Source organism: Rhinichthys klamathensis, unplaced genomic scaffold, assembly GCF_029890125.1.
Source record: "Rhinichthys klamathensis goyatoka isolate OS25496 unplaced genomic scaffold, OSU_Roscu_1.1 h1tg000176l_1, whole genome shotgun sequence".
NCBI lineage: Eukaryota > Metazoa > Chordata > Actinopteri > Cypriniformes > Leuciscidae > Rhinichthys > Rhinichthys klamathensis.
The window spans coordinates 4,047,501-4,068,396 of NW_026606705.1; the positions used below are offsets into that span (position 1 = coordinate 4,047,501).

The 20,896-nt window shown below is 44.7% G+C and overlaps 1 protein-coding gene and 4 non-coding genes across 5 annotated transcripts in view; all 5 read right to left on the bottom strand.

Annotated features, from left to right (window-relative positions):
• LOC130092588 (uncharacterized) overlaps positions 1–3,992 on the bottom strand; it is a 309,454-nt gene extending 305,462 nt beyond the window's left edge. The window contains exons 1-3 of the mRNA XM_056260490.1: positions 3,616–3,992; positions 3,192–3,519; positions 2,269–3,070 (exon numbers count right to left, since the gene is read on the bottom strand). Coding sequence (XP_056116465.1) covers positions 2,269–3,070; positions 3,192–3,519; positions 3,616–3,992 — 1,507 coding nt within the window. The remainder of the gene's footprint in view (positions 1–2,268; positions 3,071–3,191; positions 3,520–3,615) is intronic.
• Positions 3,993–7,395: 3,403 nt separating this feature from the next.
• trnaq-cug (transfer RNA glutamine (anticodon CUG)) lies at positions 7,396–7,467 on the bottom strand. The gene has a single exon. It is a non-coding gene; the product is annotated as a tRNA-Gln (tRNA).
• Positions 7,468–7,872: 405 nt separating this feature from the next.
• Positions 7,873–7,945, bottom strand: trnaf-gaa (transfer RNA phenylalanine (anticodon GAA)). The gene has a single exon. It is a non-coding gene; the product is annotated as a tRNA-Phe (tRNA).
• Positions 7,946–8,043: 98 nt separating this feature from the next.
• On the bottom strand, positions 8,044–8,117 carry trnai-aau (transfer RNA isoleucine (anticodon AAU)). Its single transcript has one exon. It is a non-coding gene; the product is annotated as a tRNA-Ile (tRNA).
• A 1,271-nt stretch (positions 8,118–9,388) lies between these two features.
• On the bottom strand, positions 9,389–9,461 carry trnak-cuu (transfer RNA lysine (anticodon CUU)). Its single transcript has one exon. It is a non-coding gene; the product is annotated as a tRNA-Lys (tRNA).
• Between the last annotated feature and the right edge of the window lie 11,435 nt (positions 9,462–20,896).

Sequence of the window (20,896 nt, forward strand, 5' to 3'; positions counted from 1 at the left end):
CTAAAGATTTTCCATTTGAGGCACGCAAGCAAAATGTGGCATTTCCATATCGGCTATGGCCAAACTCTTTGGTTTTGGGCTGCCCACATTTGCTGCACATGTTAAAGGTTACCCCTCGCACATACTTCCTCTTATGGACTCCGCTTTCCGTCTCCTGGGCCCGCCGGCGCCTGTTCCTCTGGGTGTAACGGGACACAGGAGCAGCAGACACAGGAGCAGGTGGAGCTGGGCCTGCACCGGATGTTGAAGCACCAGAAGGTGGAATCACCATTGACACGGTCATGTCTGGGTTAAGGACTAGTGACAATGACCCAGGTGCTGAAATGGGCTGCACAACTCCTGATGCTGTGGGGGCAGGTGCAATGGGGCACACCATGGTGGTGGCAGCAGCAGGCCGTCGACCTGGTCGCAGAAGAGGAGCCTGTCCTTCTCGATTTGGCGGAAGGATAAATGTATGTTTTGGGCGTGAGGTCGATGCCGCTTCATCCAATTTTTCCCTCGGTGGAGGAAGCTGCGTATCAGCCACAGCAATTGGGTCAGGTGGAGTCAGTCCCTGAGCAAGGACACTCATTTCCTGTTTTTTCTGCTGCCGTTGAAACCTAAAAATAAATTACATGTATTATATATACGTTTATAAAGGTATTCAGTTAATTTGAAGAAAATAATGTGCCTTGCTTACCACTGAATGAGTGTCTTCTGGTTTACCTCAAACAGCTGGATCATTGTTTCATCCATCAGCCTGCGATTATTAAGCACCAGCTCTCGGATGTGGTGGTAATCCGAGAGGATTTTAGACCACCTGGGGGTGCAAACTCCAGCCTTCTTGGTCGGCGACTTGTGTAAAGCACACAGCTTTGTACAAATGGCCTCAACCAAGCGGCTGGTGCTGGGCCACTGTGCTGGTCCCCCGGGATGTCCAATCAGACACCGTTTTACACTCTCCACACCTGGTGTGACTCAGGACCGCTTCGGTGCCTTAAAGCGTCCATGTGTCAGCTGAGGCTGATGTCGAGGCTGATAGTTGACCCGCTGTTTGTCTATGTCATGGAGAGCTGTCCACAGCAGGATGGCCTCTGTCACCTGCAGGTCAGTGAGGTAAGGAGCCTCACGAAGACCAACCAGGTAACCAGCCATATCCTGGACCTTGTCCCACCCAGCAATGCCATCGGGCCCAATGACTGATCCCTAGTAAATTCAGATTAATGTTAATATATGTGGAATAAAACGAGATTGAAATTAAATAAAGCCCTTAAAGTGTTTTACCTGAGCCTCGTCGGAGAGACTGCTTCCAGTGTCAGATGGCTGTGACAACACTGAAGGGGCAGGGGCAAGTTGCTGTCCTTCTCTAGTTGATGTGGATGGCTCAGCCAGTGACACGTCAGCCATTGATACATCAGCCAGTGATGCTGGGGACTGAGGCTGAGGCAAAGATGAGGGGCTGTTTGCGAGATCATGGCAGGGGTCATTCTCGTACAGCACTGGAACTGTGATGTCCTCCGTGATCTCTTCCTCAAACCCCTCATCTTGCAGGTCTTGGTCATCAATTTCCTCCACCAGCCTGTCTTCATCCTCTGGGTTCTGGAGCACTGGAGTCAATGTTTTGCCAGTCTGGCTGTAAAGGTACTCTATTCCTAGCAATTCACCTACAAGAATAAAAGGGAAAAAATATGTTCTTAATATTTTGTCTAGTACATTTAAGGCTAAATAGATACTTAGTAGAGTATTACAAAATAACAAATTAATGAATGTCTTGCCTGTATATGCTCCAGGAGGGCGATAGCGCTCATCCCAGGGCTTCCCAAAGACTGTCTGGCTAAGCTGGTCCACAGCCTCTCTCATGGCACTGCCATATGACCGGATGGAGGACGCTCCTTTTATGGCATCTTCCATCCGGTCATCATTCCAACGCATCAAGCCCTCAAGGAGATAGGCCTGAAAATGCGCATCACTGGCACTGGTTCCTAAAAGTTAAATAAATAAAAAAGGGTTTTATATGTCACATATGTACAATATATTTACTACACATGAGGTGCTATGTCTGGTTACATGTAATAGAGTTATGTAATTACATTAAAAAATTATTGTCGTTATAACCAGAGTTATTAGTGACTTGTGAGGCAAGACAGCTTTGTCAATGCTTTTATGACATCAGAAAAGAACTGTAAAAGTGTGACATTTATTAATGTGACATTACTTTAACGTAATGGAAGCAGTTACAGTGCTTATATTTTTTTACAGAAAAATTAGTAATCCATATGAATGTAATACCTGGAATAAAACGGTTCAGGTGGAGGTGGAATGACTCCAAGGAGGTAGAGCCTCGAGCACACCTGTAGCAGCACAGCTCCACACCGCCTTTCTTCAGTGTCCCCTTCTTTATGTAGAGCGGAAAGTGCTCTGGGTCTTGGATACACTGTACATGCTTCCGCTGTTCTTTCCATATCTGCTGGATCCGTTCATGGTTCAGAAGTGGAACTCCCAGAGTATCCTTCCCGTCCGCACTGTCAAACTGATCAATCAGTGACCCAATCAATATGGTGGTCTCCTCCTCCCCCCTGGTCCTCCTCCGGCAGTGCAGTGCCAACTCCCTCCGGTTAATGCGAGCACTGACCGCCTTTTCTGAGATGTAGCCAGTCTTCTTTGCTGCCAGCTCACCCTCCTTTGCACGGCGAAGAGCAGCCACATCCTCTGAATCCCACTGGAATATGGACATGGATAGACGTGCCATGAAGATCCCATAGAGCGGATGAGCCTCTGTCGTGACACCTGCAGCAAATCGCCGCATGAAATGCCAGATGTCCAGGCGCACTTCAAGCTCATCCCACTCCGAAAACATGGCCTTCACCTGAGACTGGCCGTGCTGACTGCAGCAATCTCTGTCCACGTACATCACCTTTGGGGATGCCTCTCCTGCCTCTCGGTAGCGTTTCATTAGGCCAGCTGCCATGGGGTCCAGTGCATGTCCCTCGGCGGCTGTTAGGACAGAGACAAGGACTTGGCCGTGTTCGTTACCAACATTTGTGCACCAGGCAGCTGTTCCTGAAGCAGCACCGGCAAGTTTTTTTGTGACCTATTGAAGAAAAAAAAGAATTTTTTTTTTTAAACAAAATAAAAACTCATAACTGTTCATTATGTACACACACATATATCCATATCTGGACAATTTCTGGATATAAACAGGGCTGTGATACCTTTTTTGTGGAGTCCATCTTGAGAACACAGCCAAATACAGATGTTATCTTGGCCTTGACCTCGTCCAGTCGCCCCAGAACATCCCTGGCGTACACAGCTAACAGCCACTTAGGTTTAGGAAGGGCAGGTAAAAGGGGAGGCTCAGCAAACACAGGAGGCTGCACAAGGGAGGACCTTGTGAATGGTTCACAGGCAGTCAGGTACTGCAGGACACGCTGTGTCCATGCCTCACTGTGTTGTTCCATCAGCTTCTTGTAGAGCTGAGTCACACTGTTGCCCAGTGTCCTCTCCCTCATCATCCTCACCACCCGGTTGTCACATGAGTATCTAAGGAAACAACAGTATAATCATGCAAATGCTTTGGTTGGAAAAAATAACACAAATAAAAGCGCCTAAAAATGAATGATTGTCATTATGAATTACCTGTATGTCAGCAAAGCTGGAAACTGACTGCGGTGGCCCATATCCAGCTGTCCTAAGATGTCCTCGTTCCAAGCTGGATACTTCTTTTTGCAGCGTTTGCACTCCAGATACTCAGTGGCAAGGTCATACCACCCATCAATGTCTAAGACCTTGCGCACGGTACGGTAAAGTCCTGCCGCTGTAAGTCTGTGCTTACCACAGTCTGGGTGAACGCAGACAAGAGGAAACAACCACATCTTTAGCGGCATCCATAAGAAAATGGGCCGACAGAAGAAGAGGTCAGGTGAGGCGGGTGGCTGGGTGTTTATTAAAGGGGGCTGAGGAGGATACCACCAAAGCTTCAGCTGGGACACTATTTCTGGCTTTCCGTTTCGCATGTTGGCCTTAAACAGTGTGTTCCGGATCCACTCATGCTGGAAAGGTGGAAGATGATCTTTCCAGTGACTAGGAAGCTCAGCTGGTGGCTGATGATGAGGAAGAGCTGGTGTCTGTGCTGTTTCCGCTGATGGAGACGGACCGGCACAGGCCTCTGAGTGAACAGTAACATAAACAATATAAGGATGACTGTTATTTGATAGTAATATGCCATAAATGCAGCCCACAAACAGCCGGCGAAGCAGTAATTTTGGACAAGTATTAATAATAATTATGATTATATTTATGAATAACAGTGAAGAAAATGGTATTAGTGTCAAGAAGCAAAGAACACAGTGTACACTTTATTGATGTAAGGAATATTGGATCAATATAGCTCTTTGAGAATGAGGATTAGATGGAATGAAAGAAGGAAAATGAGTCGTGATGAATTCAGTAAAAAAAGTATGATGCCCACAGACATGAAGCATGCACACAGACACAATAAAGAAAAACTTTTCCTCTAATAATTAGAACAATGAATCTCCACCCTCCTGTCTGCTCAGGTTGAGTGAGTGAGAAGAGCAAGCGGTGTGAAAAAGTTATCCAGTGATTGTTTAGCAACAGGTAAGTTCGGAAACGCAAATAAATACACTGACACCTTTGGACATCCTTAAGGTTTGGAAGAAGTGCACTCAAAGAATGCCTCCCGCTTGAGGCATGATGTCACATAATTCTGTATTGTAAACAAAAAATATTTAAAAATGTTTATTTATTTTCAAAAATAATGATTCTCAGTGGGTTTCCACAAAACATTTTTATAATATTTGCATTTGTGTCATATGCCACACCTGTATTTAGCTGTGCTTCACATTGTGATGCAGCAAATACCAGCTCCTCATCATCATCTTCAGCAGTGGGAATGGAAGTGCCTGGAGCACAAATGTTAAAACTATTACTGTGATCAATACATGGAGACAAACATATGTAAGATGTTGCTTACTTACCAGTGGCGAAAAGCTGCTTTCGGGCCAAATGTTTGGCTGGGGGTTCTGCTGCCGGAGGAGGTAAAGTGGACTGCAGTAATGGATCTGGAAACAACAAGTGGACAAGTTTGCCATGACGATAAATGAATACATGTAGAACTGCTGTAGGGAAAATTCTATATTTACACTCCTACTCACAGGGTTTTACTGGTGACATTAGTTTTTTTGCCAGCTGTGAAGGAGACATATGTTTGCCACGCGCCAACAGTGCTTTCACAGTGGCGGTCTGCTGTAAACCAGTTTGGATGGCTGCAGGTGGACGTGCAGAGGTACTGGAGGCTGCAGGTGGACGTGCAGGCTGATGTACACTGGTGCCCATATCAGAAGCCCGTCTTTTCAGGACATACGCCTTGAAAATGGCCATGTTGGTGTTGGGCCTGGCATCTGCCTTAACCAGGTACCTGATGAGGGCTTCGGCCTCTTTGCTCTGGTCTTCATAAACATCCTTCATGGACCGGCCCTGAAAGTCACCAAACTCCACCATCAAGCAGCCCTGGTCTCCAGTTGCCCGGGCTTCTGCTTGCATTTCCTGCTTCCTCTTATACTTCTCTACTTCTTCTGCCATCTCTCTAATATGAGAAGTGTACTGTAGGAACAGTTGTTTATTTTCTGACAGGGGGGTTGTCTGCGCTTTCTCACTGGAAATGCTGAGCACCAAATACACTGCGTACCCCAGAGAGTTTTCCAGAAGCCATCTAAATCTCTGACCCTGGTACTTCCCAAACTGAAGTTTGCAGTGAGCCAGTACTAAAAACTGGTCACTGGGATCTCCACCGTTTGTGCAGACAAAAGTACTTGCCTCTGCCAGCACCTCCTCCTTCGATTTGGCCCTTCCAGACACCACATTTTCAAGTTGTTTCGCCTCCGCCGATGGCGCCATGAGGAGACGGTTTGATGTTGCTGACTGGCGACGAAAAACGGGGTATGCGTACATTTTCTGAAATGAAAATCAGAAAGAGACTATTACCTTGGTCAATCTAAAAGATACCTGTATGTTAAGTGTGTTACAATAATTTAGCAAGCTACACACCAGGAATTAAATCATGTTTATCAGGCATTTTGGGTGACAATATGGAAAGAAATTCTATGAAATATTAGATATTATTATGAAAATCTTGGCAATTACTACTAACTCCCATTATTACACTTCTTTTTTCATTACATGTTGCCCCAAGGATACATTAATATGCAAATTAGATACATAGATACATTGTATAAAATGGGAAAACCCGCTTATGGCCATTTTACACACATATTGCATAAAGCAAAATGGAAGTCTATATCAAATCATTCTGTTATCTTTTATAACATAGTTGGGAATCATCTTCATACAAAGTTTGGTATATAAAATCCTGAAACCTAAACAATTATTGGTGATTTAAAAAAAAACAACATTGTTTTTGCCTATTCATGTCTTTTTAAATAATAATAATAAAAAATTATTCCTAGTGTCCTCTACAGAAGACATAGTATAACCTATATGAACATTATAAAAAAAAAAAAAAAACTTTTTGTAAAAAACTTTCTTATGCTCTAAACAATGTAATGACACACACACACACACAAAAAAACTAAATTAACTAAACTTTTTTTGGTCTCAGGAGGATATAGCTTAATTAGCGGCCGGCTAATTAACTTAACAGTAGCTACATGTTTTCTTTTCTGTATTTTATCATGGGAAAAGTTACAGGTTCACAGGTACTGAAGTAAACCTGTAATATACACGCTAGCTAGCTATATTGGCATGTCTAATTTTCCAAAAATACACACTGTATATGAATAAATAATAAACGATTATACAGTAATGAAGAATAGCCTTACCTGTTGCGAAGATGACAATAATAGCAGCCGCTGATTGGTCAAAAGTACGTCACAGAAGAGAAACACGATTGGTCAAAAGTAAGCCATGGGATAGAAACGCAATTGGTCAAAAGTAAGCCACAGGAGAGACCCGCGATTGGTCAAAAGTAAGCCACAGCAGAGAAACGCGATTGGCTCATGTGGGCTTACTTTGGGCTTACTTTGGCTCAATCGGTAGGAAGCAGCAGGCGCAAGCGAGAGGTAGCGGGATCGATGCCCGCATTCTCCACGCGGTGTACTGCCCTTTTACGCTCACTTCAAAGGGATGTTCAGTTTCACCGCCACATCAGCAGTTGCGCATCAGCTCTGTTTTTTCCCGCCCTTCCGCAAAACAAGTTAAAAAGTTTCCACCGAGATTTGAACTTGGATCGCTGGATTCAAAGCCCAGAGTGCTAACCATTGCACCATGGAACCACCACACGCTGGTCTCTGGTCGTCTGAGAGGCAGATAGCGATGAGGCTAGGTGGAATCAGAAAAGTTTTTTTCGGACGAGGTCCTGCGCACATTCCTGGCAAAAGCAGGTCCCACCGAGATTTGAACTCGGATCGCTGGATTCAGAGTCCAGAGTGCTAACCATTACACCATGGAACCTTGGCGTGGGTAGCCTTTTCCCACCGAGCAGCAGAGGTGTTTAGTCATTCAGCCCAGAAGCGCGACAGCAAAGAGCACGTGAAGCCTTTTCTTTTTAAGCCCATGTTTCCCCGATCTCGACTGGCTTTTAGAGTGCCAGTTTCACCGCCACATCAGCAGTTGCGCATCAGCTCTGTTTTTTCCCGCCCTTCCGCAAAACAAGCTAAAAAGGTTCCACCGAGATTTGAACTCGGATCGCTGGACTCAAAGCCCAGAGTGCTAAGCATTACACCATGGAACCACCACACGCTGGTCTCTGGCCGTCTGAGAGGCAGATAGCGATGAGGCTAGGTGGAATCAGGTTAACAGGAGATGACGTTTGCTCACTGGAGACCCTCGACCAAAAACTCAGGAACCAGGTTGCTCTGCCGAAACCCGGGATCGAACCAGGGACCTTTAGATCTTCAGTCTAACGCTCTCCCAACTGAGCTATTTCGGCCAGGTCTACTGGCAAATGGTTTGTCCAGCAGGGATTTCTGGGAGACCGCCCGTCACTTTCGAGGTGAGCAGAGCTGAGGGTCCCAGAGAGCAAAAGTGTGGCCAGTACGGGGATCGAACCCACGACCTTGGCGTTATTAGCACCACGCTCTAACCAACTGAGCTAACCGGCCCCGCTCTGACTCCTTTTATCCCCAATTTCCCAGGAATATCCTAGTTGCCCTAGTCAGCTTGAAGAGATTAAAAGCAAAGCCTGAGAACGGGCATTTGAACCCGGGACCTCTCGCACCCTAAGCGAGAATCATACCCCTAGACCAACGAGCCAACACACACATGTCCTTCCTGCTTTTGCCTGGCCGAAAACATTTCCGTTTGCCAGGCTTAAAGCACAAAGGTTTAATTAAATGTACAACTAAACGGTAGCCAGTGCAAAGTTGCCGACACAGAGGAAATACGGTCTCTTTGCTTTGTGAGAACTTGACCTACAAAAAACGCTAGTACATATGGGCGTATGCCAAATCGATTGACCTGATGCCTGATAGGTTACAAGTTACTGGTGCCCTCCTTATGAGAACAAAATCCACATTCGATCAAAGTCGGAAGCTATTGCAGATGCTCGATGGTGTTTTAAAAGGAGTTTTGAAGCAGGATCACTCTGGAACACTGGCCTCCACCACCCGGAACAAAACATGAACATTCCATGCACGCGCCACAGCAAACTTGGCAGAAGCAGGTCCCGCCGAGATTTGAACTCGGATCGCTGGATTCAAAGTAGATACGCTAATAGATACGCCCAACGTGGGGCTCGACCCCACGACCCTGAGATTAAGAGTCTCATGCTCTACCGACTGAGCTAGCCGGGCAGCCGCTGTGAGCTGCTTGGGGCTGGTCGCGGTTTTTATCCGTGCCTAAATTGCGCCCGTCATCCGGAGCCTCACATTTCGCACAGGCTTGGCATAGCGTCTCGCGGGTAAAGTCAGGGTTAAGCCTAGAGCCAGGCTCAGAGTGTACTTTGTTTGTTTAAGCCATATATGTTGTTGGGGGATACAATTTCACCCAGTAGAGCAGGCCAGTAATATGCACAATCACAACCCGGAGCTAAAGTTCCGTTTCGGGTCTGTCAAACCGGAACTTGACCTACAAAAAACGCTAGTACATATGGGCGTATGCCAAATCGATTGACCTGATGCCTGATAGGTTACAAGTTACTGGTGCCCTCCTTATGAGAACAAAATCCACATTCGATCAAAGTCGGAAGCTATTGCAGATGCTCGATGGTGTTTTAAAAGGAGTTTTGAGCAGGACCTCTCTGGAACACAGGCCTCCACCACCCGGAACAAAACATGAACATTCCATGCACGCGCCACAGCAAACTTGGCAGAAGCAGGTCCCGCCGAGATTTGAACTCGGATCGCTGGATTCAGAGTAGATACGCTAATAGATACGCCCAACGTGGGGCTCGAACCCACGACCCTGAGATTAAGAGTCTCATGCTCTACCGACTGAGCTAGCCGGGCAGCCGCTGTGAGGTGCTTAGGGCTGGTCGCGGTTTTTATCCGTGCCTAAATTGCGCCCGTCATCCGGAGCCTCACATGTCGCACAGGCTTGGCATAGCGTCTCGCGGGTAAAGTCAGGGTTAAGCCTAGAGCCAGGCTCAGAGTGTACTTTGTTTGTTTAAGCCATATATGTTGTTGGGGGATACAATTTCACCCAGTAGAGCAGGCCAGTAATATGCACAATCACAACCCGGAGCTAAAGTTCCGTTTCGGGTCTGTCAAACCGGAACTTGACCTACAAAAAACGCTAGTACATATGGGCGTATGCCAAATCGATTGACCTGATGCCTGATAGGTTACAAGTTACTGGTGCCCTCCTTATGAGAACAAAATCCACATTCGATCAAAGTCGGAAGCTATTGCAGATGCTCGATGGTGTTTTAAAAGGAGTTTTGAGCAGGACCTCTCTGGAACACAGGCCTCCACCACCCGGAACAAAACATGAACATTCCATGCACGCACCACAGCAAACTTGAGCTGATGTAAACTCTCACATAACACCCGCTGTCTTCTTTGCACACGAGGAAACTGAGCAATCATACCCCTAGACCAACGAGCCAACACACACACACATTTCACATGTGGTGAAAAGGACGCAGAAAACGCGAAAAAACGCACAAATTTGCCCTGCAACAATATTCGGGCTATATTCCTGTACGTTATGGAAGAGTTTTTGTTACATGTGAAACAAGTCACACTCCGCGGGCTGGGCTCGAACCCCTGTTCTGCACGACTAGTGTGTGATCAACTGCGCATGCGCCTTCATTTGGTTATCAATGTGACATATCATTATATTGATTGATATTAATTGTGTATATTATTTTAAAAAAAAAAACATATTACATGTTTATGGTTTAATAAAACTAATACAAATGTTTATTCAAATATGTGTTTTTTTGTGTGTGGGATTGATTGATGTGATTTATCTGATTTATTTTAGGACACTTCAAATGTTTTATACACACAAATATCGAAATGTAATTTTTTTTATTAAAATGAATACACACAAATATTGAAATAAGTACACACACACGCATAAATATATGGACATACACACAATATATGTGTTATATACAATGTATACTCTATGAAAGAGTGGGTGGGCCCATGTACAGTTTGCACATTCCAGTCCCAAGGCAATTAAAAGCAGCACAATGAATAATAGTGTGAACAGTATTTATTTACTAAAACTACAAGACATTAATGAACAAAAATAAACAACTAACAATGTAGAAATAGAATAGAACATTCTGTAATATAAATAAAACAAACAAGACATTACAGAAAGATTGAGAGAAAAAAAAGAACATAACTGTAATTACACATAGATATTTATTTACAGGTATTTACAAACAATCTTTTTTCTGTGTTGAAAGATTTTTTATTATGGAGGTGGCTGTCCAGGTTTTTTCTGCTGGCGCTGTTCTACCAGCCACTCCTCTAAAGATTTGCCACCAGAGACACTGGGGCAAAACGTGGCACTGCCGAAGCGGCTGTGGCCGAACTCCTTGGTTTTGGGCTTGCCACACTTAGAGCATTTGTTATATGCCACTTCACGGACATATTTCCTTTTGTGGGCTCCACTGGCCTCCTCTTCTGCCCTGCGTCGTCTGTTCCTCTGAGTGAAGCGGGACACAGACACCGGGGCAGTGGGAGCAGGAGCCTCTCGCACGTCAGGAAACACTGGAGTTGGAGCCAGGAGAGGAGCAGCTGAAGCGCCACCTGCACCAGCTGCCAGCAGCGTGGGCGCAGTGTTCAATAAAATGAACTGGGGTAGTGGCACAGGAACTGGGGGAGGAGTAGGAGCTGCTGGGGTAATTGGCCTCACAATTGCAGCACTGGCAGGTCGTCTGCCCGGCTGTAGCTTAGGAGCCTGTCCCGCTCTGTTAGGAGGAAGGACAAACTCGTGCCGGGCCCCTGATGTGGAGGGAGCCTCATCCAGCTTTTCCCGCGGAGCAGGAAGCTGTGAGCTGGCCACAGCGATGCGGTCTTCTGCAGCAAGGCCCTGGGTAAGGACAGTCACTTCCTGGGTGTTCTCCCTTCGATTAAACCTGCAATCAAAAAATGTATTCATAATAAATAACTGCTATCCCTTTCTTTCAAATGTCAATGTAAAACCATGCTTACCACTGAGTGAGAGTCCTCTGATTCAGCATAAACAGCTGAAGTGACGTGGCCTCCATCAGAGTTTGGCAGTTCAGCACCAGGTCTCGGATGTGGTGGTAGTCCGTGAGCACCTTAGTCCAACGAGGAAGACGGACTCCATCCTTCTTAGTTGGGGACTTGTGAAGTGCACACAGTTTGATACACATGGCCTCAACTAAGCGACTGGTGCTGGGCCACTGAGCTGGCCCCCCAGGATGACCAATCAGGCACCTCTTCACACTGTCCACACCCGGTGTCACTCCTGTGTTTTTTGGAGCCTTGAAGCGTCCGTGGGTCAGTTTGGGCTGGTGTCTGGGCTGATAGTGGATCTTCCTCTTGTCCCCATCAGGAAGAGTAGTCCACAGACGGATGACCTCTGTGACCTGCTGCTCGTCCAGGTAGAGTGCCTGACGGAGGGACACCAGGTACTCAGCCAGATCCTGCACCTCATCCCAGCCTGCAACGCCATCGGGTCCAAGAACAGGAGCCTGCAGGAAAGTATTACAATAACAATACACAGCATGTTAAATGTCAGAGTGTAAAAGCAAATAGAAACTAATAATGAGAAGCTTACTTACAGGAGCCTGGTCTGCAACACTGGACCCAGTTGATGTTGCAGGAGCAGAGGCAGCACTTGGCTGGACAGAAGGCTGTGGAGGAGACTGCAGAGGAGGCTGAGCAGGGCGCAGAGGAGGAGACTGCAGAGGAGGCTGAGCAGGGTGCAGAGGAGGAGACTGCAGAGGAGGCTGGGCAGGGCGCTGCAGTCCTGTGGGTGGCTGTAGTGAGGATGGTCCTGGTGCAGAGGGACAGGGGTTGAAGGCCTGGGGGCCGCTGCTGTGGACTGGGACAGGCTCAATGGGGTCATAGAGGACTGGCACTGTGAGGTCCTCAGGTTCCTCCTCAACAAAGCCTTCGTCCTGCACCACCTCATCAGTCATCTGCTCCACCAGCCGATCCTCCTCTTCTGGGTTATCCATAACAGTCAGGGATTTCCCAGACTGACTGTACAGATACTCCATACCCAGCAGCTCCCCTGCAAAAGAACACACATACAAAGCACATTCACATTATTATAGCTGTAGTGGCTATTTGTCCATAACAAACTGAAACAAAAAAAACAATCAAACTTTTCAAACTTTGATCGTTTGTAGGCTTGACGCAGTTTAACAGATCAAAAAATTAAAATAATAAACAAGAAGATAATAAGCATAAATGCAAAATAAAGCAAATTCACTTTAGCAAAAGAAAGCAAAGAAATAAGGCTATTTCTGTCGTACAAACAGTCAAATTAAGCCTAAATTAAACAAAGTACAAATAACTCCAACAATAGTTGAATTATTTGAAATACAATATAAAAAATGTACACTCATACACCTGTATAATGTATAATCTTTTGTTTGAGTTAACATGAATAATTCTCACCTGTGTAAGCCCCTGGAGGCTGGTAGCGATCATCCAGGGACATCTTCAGCACTTTGCGGCTGAGCCGGTCCATTGCCTCCCTCTCAACGCTACTGTAGGTCCTCAGGTCAGTCTTTCCCCTCACTGCTTCATCCATCCGGTCCTGGTTCCAGCGCATCAGGCCTTCCAGGAGATAGGCCTGGAAATGCGCATCACTGGCACTGGTCCCTACAGGTCAAATAAAGTCAAATATATGTTATCTATGTATTCAGTACGGCAGAATAGGTTATAAAAGTTTAAAGTTTTTTGCAGGTTATAAAAGTTATAACCTACCTGGGATGAAGCGATTTAAATGGAGGTGGAAAGACTCCAAGGAGGTGGAGCCACAAGCACAGCGATAGCAGCTGAGCTCCACACCACCCTTCTTCAGTGTGTCTGTCTTCTGGTACAGAGGGAAGCCCTCTGGGTCCTGAATACAGGCGATGTGCCTCTGCTGGTCTATCCAGACCTGTTGGATTCGCTCGTGGTCCAGCAGTGGTACACCCAGAGTGTCCCTCCCCTTCTCACTGTCCATCTCATCAATGAGCGCCTTGATCCTCCAGGTGGTCTCCTCCACTCCTCTGGTCCGCTTGCAACAGTGCAGTGCCAACTCCTTCCTGGTGATCAGCTTATCCAGAGCCTTCTCTGAGACTGGACCAGCTCCTCTGGCCTGTAACTCCCCCTGTTTGGCCAACCGTAGAGCAGCGACATCATCTGGATCCAGCTCAAAGATGCACCTGGAAAGCCGAGCCATGAAGGTGCCGTAAAGCTGATGAGCCTCCGTGATGACACCTGCTGCAAAGCGCCGCATGAAGTGCCAAATGTCTAGGCGCACTTGGAGCTCATCCCACTCTATGAACATGGCTCTGACCTGCGACTGTCTGTGTGCGTGTGGGCTGCAGCAGTCTCTGTCCACATACATGACGGCGGGTGGTGCCACTCCCGCCTCCCTGTACCTCTTCATGAGACCCACCGCCATGGGCCACAATCCATGCCCCTCTGCCGCTGTGAGGACTGACACCAACACCTGGCCGTGCTCATTGCCTACATTAGTGCACCAACCAGCAGTGTTGGCAGCAGCGCCGGCCAGTTTTTTGGTGACCTATGTAAAAAAAAAAAAACAGTAGAATAAACAAATTTCAGAAAAATGTAAGATAATAACAATTATTATTACTCAAACTTGACTTTTTATACCTTTTTGGTGGAGTCCATCTTGAGGACAGAGCCAAAGACTGAGGTTATTTTGGCCTTGACCTCAGGTAGCCGCGAGAGGACGTCCCTGGCATACACAGACAACAGCCACTTGGGTTTGGGGATGGGTGGGAGGGGCGGGGGCGCAGAAAAGAGTGGAGGCTCAACGATGGAGGAGTCTGTGAAGGGCTCACAGACAGTGAGGTACTCCAGCGTCCGCTGTGACCACGCTGATGTGTGTTGCTCCTGCAGCTTTTTGTGAAGCTGTGTGACACTGTTGCCCCGGGTCCTCTCCCGCATCATTATGACTACACGGTAGTCACACGAGTACCTACAGACAGTCAAATAATTCTGTTCAGTGCCACATCTTATTATTTCAATGTTAATATCAGTAAATCAACGTATTTGATTTTATACAGTACAACAAATTACAGTGCATTGCTCTAAATATGAATGTGTTCTACCTGTATGTCAGAATGGCGGGAAATTTTCTGCGGTGTCCCATGTCGAGCTGTCCCAGGATGTCTTCAGACCAGGCTGGATACTTCTTCTTGCACCCTTTGCACTCCAGATACTCTGTGGCCATGTCATACCACCCGTCTATGTCCAGGACCTTGCGCACAGTGCGATAAAGGCCAGCAGCTGTCAGCTTGTGGTTATTGCAGGCTGGCTGGACACAGACAAGTGGAATGGACCACATCTTCAGCGGCATCCAGAGGAACAGAGGGCGGCAGAAGAAGATATCAGGAGAAGTAGGGGGCTGGGTGAAGACGGTCGGGGGCTGGGGAGGGTACCACCAGAAGTTGGGATGTGGCGTCAGCTCAGGCTTCCCTGTTTTTATGTTGGCCCTGAACAGAGTCTTCCTGATCCAGTCCTGCTGGAAAGATGGGAGTTGCTCTTTCCAGTGAACAGGAAGCTCTGCAGGCGACTGGGACACCTGGCCAGGGGTCCACAATGCTGGAGGAGCAGGATAAGGGGCAGGAGCAGGGGCAGTAGCACGAGCCGGGGCAGGAGCAGGGCCTCTCGAGCCTGCAGTGGCTGGAGTGTAAAAAAACACAACAAAATTATCTTATTGTTTTAGACTTTCACTGCATGACTTTCTCAGCTCTGCTGGACAGCTACTGCGATTACAAGGTTTACTGCAAAGCATGTATGATTAGTAGAGAGACGACATGATGATGAAAAGATGGAAGGAAGCAGTGAAAATCATCCTGTCTTTCATCCAAGCACCATTAGAAGAAATACAAGAAGAAATTAAAGCTGCTAGCAGCATTTAGCGGTGTTCAAGCAGTTAAGGCCTTTAAGGCCGTTAAGCACAAAAGCATCAAAAGACATTAAGTTTTATGTAGCAAGCATTTAACCATTGACATCATAGATGGAATAGACCATGTTTTAGCATGATTTACCATGATATACCAAATTTAGTGTGATTTTTCATGATCTACCATGTTCCAGTATGATTTACCATGAATCTAGCATGATTTAACATAGTTTACCATGATTTACCATGTTATAGGATGATTTACCATGATATACCACATTCTAGAATGATTTACCAGGATTGTAGCATGATTTACCATGATTCATCACATTGCTAGCATGATTTGCCATGATACACCATGTAATAGTATTTTTTACTATGATTTACCATGTTTCTATGGTGATTTACCATGATTTACCACATTGCTGCATTGATGTGAAGTGCCAATAAAAATGAAGTGATAAACTCTGACAAAAAATGATTGTGTTATAATAGTTAACATGGAAAAAACTGGTTTGCTTTAGTGCTTTGGTTTACTGTTGAAAATCAAGTGTGTCAAAATGAGAGTGAGCCAATAAGTGGTCTTCTACTGCCCTCTGCTGGCCATTCTACTTAACACTTAATTAATTTCACAGGTGCTTTTGCACTCATATGTAGACATTTGCTCACACACACACACACACACACACACACACACACACACACACACACACACACACACACACACACACACAAGTCATTATGAAAATATATTTTAATGGTCTATAAGCATTTAATGTCTTTGCAAGCTATTAATCAGATTAATCAGAATTTATTCAGAAACATGGGACTACACACACACACACACACACACATTCTATTGTAGATTAAACTGTCTCATTCAGGGTTCACATTTGTCAATGTGACAATGAATTTTGACTAAATGTGATTGTAAATGTTAAAATAGTGATTATGTTAATTCTAAACATGAATTATAGAACAATGATAGTCAGCATTATGACAAAATTACTATTTTAAACAGCAGGGGGCAGTAAAACACCACTTATTGGCTTAATATGCCACTATATTCATATCATTTTCACCTTTTTAACTGTTATAGAGGCAAATTTTGTCCGATCTGTCTAAAATTTGTCAAGCTTGTTTAGAACGATATGTCCTGACCTTTTTTTAAGAAGATCTGAGCATTCATTGAAGAGATATAGGTTTTTGGGGACATTTGGTCAAGGCTACATATTGAAGTGACCCTATTATAGCCATCCAAATTAAGTAATTATACCTTTTCTGATAATTATTTATCTAGAGAGTGCAGATAATTGTACTGCACTGGTTTTAAACCTTAAGATATGAAAATTATACGATCATAGATGGAAAAGACCATTTACAGCCAATACAGGCAATTTACCATAGGAAATACATGGTTTTAAACCTTTTTAACTGTTATAGCGCCACCTATTGTCCGATCTCCATGAAACTTTTCATGCATGTTCATGATGTTATGTCACATATGCTCACCAATTTTTGTGAAGTTCTGAGTTTTTATTTATGATTTATAGGCTTTTGAGTGTGTTTTGACACGCCCCTTCTTATAAATGACCCTTTTACAGTAAACCAAAGGGCAAAGTTCAACTTTTTTTCAATGATTATTGATCTAGAGAGTCCAGAGAATTGTCCTAGACTGGTCTGGTTCCGATCGGGCGAAAATCCAGGGACTAGTTCGCAAAAGTAGGTTTTTAACATATTTGTGAATATTTAATGAACGATTTGATTGACAGCAATGGTTCTAGAGGCAAAGTTGTTCAACCTGAGGAGATGTATCAAATGATATGCATATTTTGGGGATGTGTGCAACACCACGTGATTACAGAGCCGTAAAACTCGTTAGCGCCCACTAGTGGCCAATTTCTTTCAAAACTCTTACAGACCTCTTTGGCCATGAGTCGAACATGCCCATCGAGTTTCGTTCCGATTGGCCTCCGTTAACCTCGTCTAATAGGTGCTCAAATTCATTGGCCGATGGCGGCCATGTTTTTTTAGTTACGCCAATTTCCTCATACACATACATGGCACCTTGGACCAAGACACTGCATACCAATTTTCAAGTCAATCGGACTAACGGTCAGGTTGTCATAGCCCCATTTAGGTTTTTTGTGTGTTATAGCGCCACCTAGTGTTAGGTTGACGCGATTTTTTTACTGTGACCTCAGATTGAACTCATACACATGTGTTCCAAGTTTGGTGAAGATATCTCATTTCTTTCTCGAGTTATAGCCATTTTAGTAAAATAGGCTCCTCCCACAACGATCATATTTCTCCCCCTAGCGACCGTGAATCGAAAATTCTACTTTTTTTCAATGAATATTGATATTCAGACTCCAGAGAACATGTATGCATTTGTCTGGTTTTGATCGGGCGAAAAACCAGGGACTAGTTCGCAAAAGTAGGTTTTTGACAAAATTCAAAATGGCGGAAAAATTTGCATACCGGAAATGAAATCGGAGATATACGTTTTGTTCTTCAGGCCTCCAGCTTTCCAATGATATAAGACACTTGAGTCTACGACATACGGTTTAGGAGTTACGAGCAGTTTTGCGCAATTGATTGCTGTAGCGCCACCTATAGGCCAATCGGGGTCATACTTTCTGAGGCTCTCCTCGATTTTTGTACTACCATCTGACAAAGTTTCAGAGCTCCAGCACTTACGGTTTGTTCTGCACGATGCGTTTTACGGCAGAAGAATAATAATAATAATAATAATAATAAAAATCAGTACAAATACAATAGGTTTTCAGCACTTCGTGCTTGAACACCTAAAAAAGATGGGATCAGCCAAGTGTGAAGCGAAGCAGACCAAACACTACAACAGCCACTTATTCCAAGGGGAGTGGGGGAAGTGTGAGATGACAAGAATGAGCTTTAGTCAGTGATTACGATAAAAAATGAAATCAAACCTTTTACATACACCTTTAAATTCTCTTTTTTCCTTTGAGGATGTTCACTCAAAGAGTGAATGTAGATTGACACCTGAGAAGTGCCATTCCTCTGTGTTGTGAAATAAAATAATATGATATGTCATTTAAAAAACACTGTTTTGTTTTATTTGTAATTGTTTGTAAAATATTGTTTAAGATTTACATACCTTGAGGAAGTTGTTCCTCAGCTTGCGAGGCTACAGTTGCCATCTCCACGTCATCTTCCTCCTCAAAAAAATCCGTAGCAGCAGAGTCTGTAAAATAACATAAAACACTAAGCACATGTCACCAACACACTTGTATGCGTTAAGTGATACTCACCACATGTAAAGAGCTGTCTCCGGGCTGCGGACTCAGACGCAGGAGGTACACGTGGTCCTGCAGCTGTTGAACACGTATTTTCGTTAGACATATATACTGCATAATATATACTGTAATGATTTTAAAGCTTGCAAATCACTTACAGGTTTTGGCTGGAGACAAAATCTTTTGTGCCAGCTGTGAAGCAGATAAATGCTTCCCCCGCGCCAACAGGGCCTTCACATTGGTCGCCAGCAGTGGCCTGTTCTGAGTGGCAGTAGGTCGAGGAGGAACAGACACAGTGGCAGTGGGCACAGCAGCAGTGAGGGCAGATGCAGCGGGCACAGTGGTGGTGGGCACGTGGGCTGGAGCCTGCCTCTTCAGCACGTATGCTTTGAAAAGGGCCATATTGGTGTTAGGCCTGGCCTTTGCCTTCTTCAGGTAGGTGATGAGAGCCTGGGCCTCCTTGCTTGGGTCCTCATACACCTCCTTCATTGACCTACCCTTAAAATCCCCAAACTCCACCATCAGACATCCAGAGTCTCCTGTCCTCTGGGCCTCCTGCAGCATGGCTTGTTTTTTCTGATACACCTCCACAGCCTCGCCTACCTCCCTGATCTGCGAGGTGTATCTGAGGAACAGGTGTTTGTTGGCCGACAGCGGGTTGTCCCTCTCCTCCTCCCCCAAAATGCTGCTGACCAGATAGCAGGCATACCCCAGTGAGTTCTCCAGCAGCCACAGAAACCTCTGACCCTGGTGTTTCCCAAACTGGATCTTGCAGTGAGCCAGAACCAGGAACTGGTCTGCAGGATTCCCTCCATTCTGCCTCACAAAGGCAGTGGCCTCAGCCAGGACCTCCTCCTTACACCTGGCCCTCCCTGCCAACACGATCTCCCTCCTATTGGCCTCCTCAGTTGGCCCCATTAGGAGTCGACCCTCAAGAGTTCTTCGTAAAACCGGGTATGCATACATAATCTGAAAGGACACAGGCATAAACAGAACGTTACATAGCTGTCATATTCCAACTGAAAGTATTTTACGACAGCATTTGTTTTTTATGTAATTAATTATTATAATATTATAATAATTAATGATTATTATTATTATGAGCATAAGCATTATTGTTTTTTTATACAACTGTGAATCACTTTGAATTGCCTTGTGTACAAATTGTAAATAGTGTGATGAACTTATTAATAAGAAAATAAATAACACTTCTTGGTACAATCTTGCTGGTATCATGCCATGCTTAAATCGTTTTGTTTTGTTTAGCTTTTGTGGCAGAGATTACTAAGAAACACCAAATATAACATAAAGGCATTTATTACAATTCATAATAATATGATCATCAAACAGATCTAAAACTTAAAATGGTATATCAAATCGTTTTGGTATTTCTTTTATAACATAGTTGAGAATCATTTGTTGAAACAAAAAAAAACTTGTCTTTAAATATGTATAACATAGTATTTAAAAAGATAACATAAATATGTATACTGGTGTATAACATAGTATAGTATAACATATATGAATTAAACTTTTTTTTTAAAGGTTTTAGTAAAAATGTTCTTGTGCTCAAAATAATGTAATGAATGACACAAAAAAAAACTAAATTAACAACAACAACAACAAAATGGTTTAAGGAGGATATAGCTTAATTAGCGGTCGGCTAATTATCTTGACAGTAGTGACATGTTTTTTACTGTATATCATGGTAAAGTTGCAGGTTCACATGTACAGAAGAAAACATGTGCTATTACACGCTAGCTAGCTTTATTGGCATGTTTAATTGTCTAAAAACACACACTGTTTATGAATAAATAATGATCGATTATACAGTCGTGAAGAATAGACTTACCTGTTGCAAAGATTGCAAAGATGACGATAATAATAGCGGTCGCCGATTGGTCAAAAGTAAGCCACAGGGAGCAGAGCCAGGAGAGAAACGCGATTGGTCAAAAGTAAGCCCCAGGAGAGAAACGCGATTGGTCAAAAGTAAGCCACAGGAGAGAAACGCGATTGGTCAAAAGTAAGCCACAGGAGAGAACGCGATTGGTCAAAAGTAAGCCACAGCAGAGAAACGCGATTGG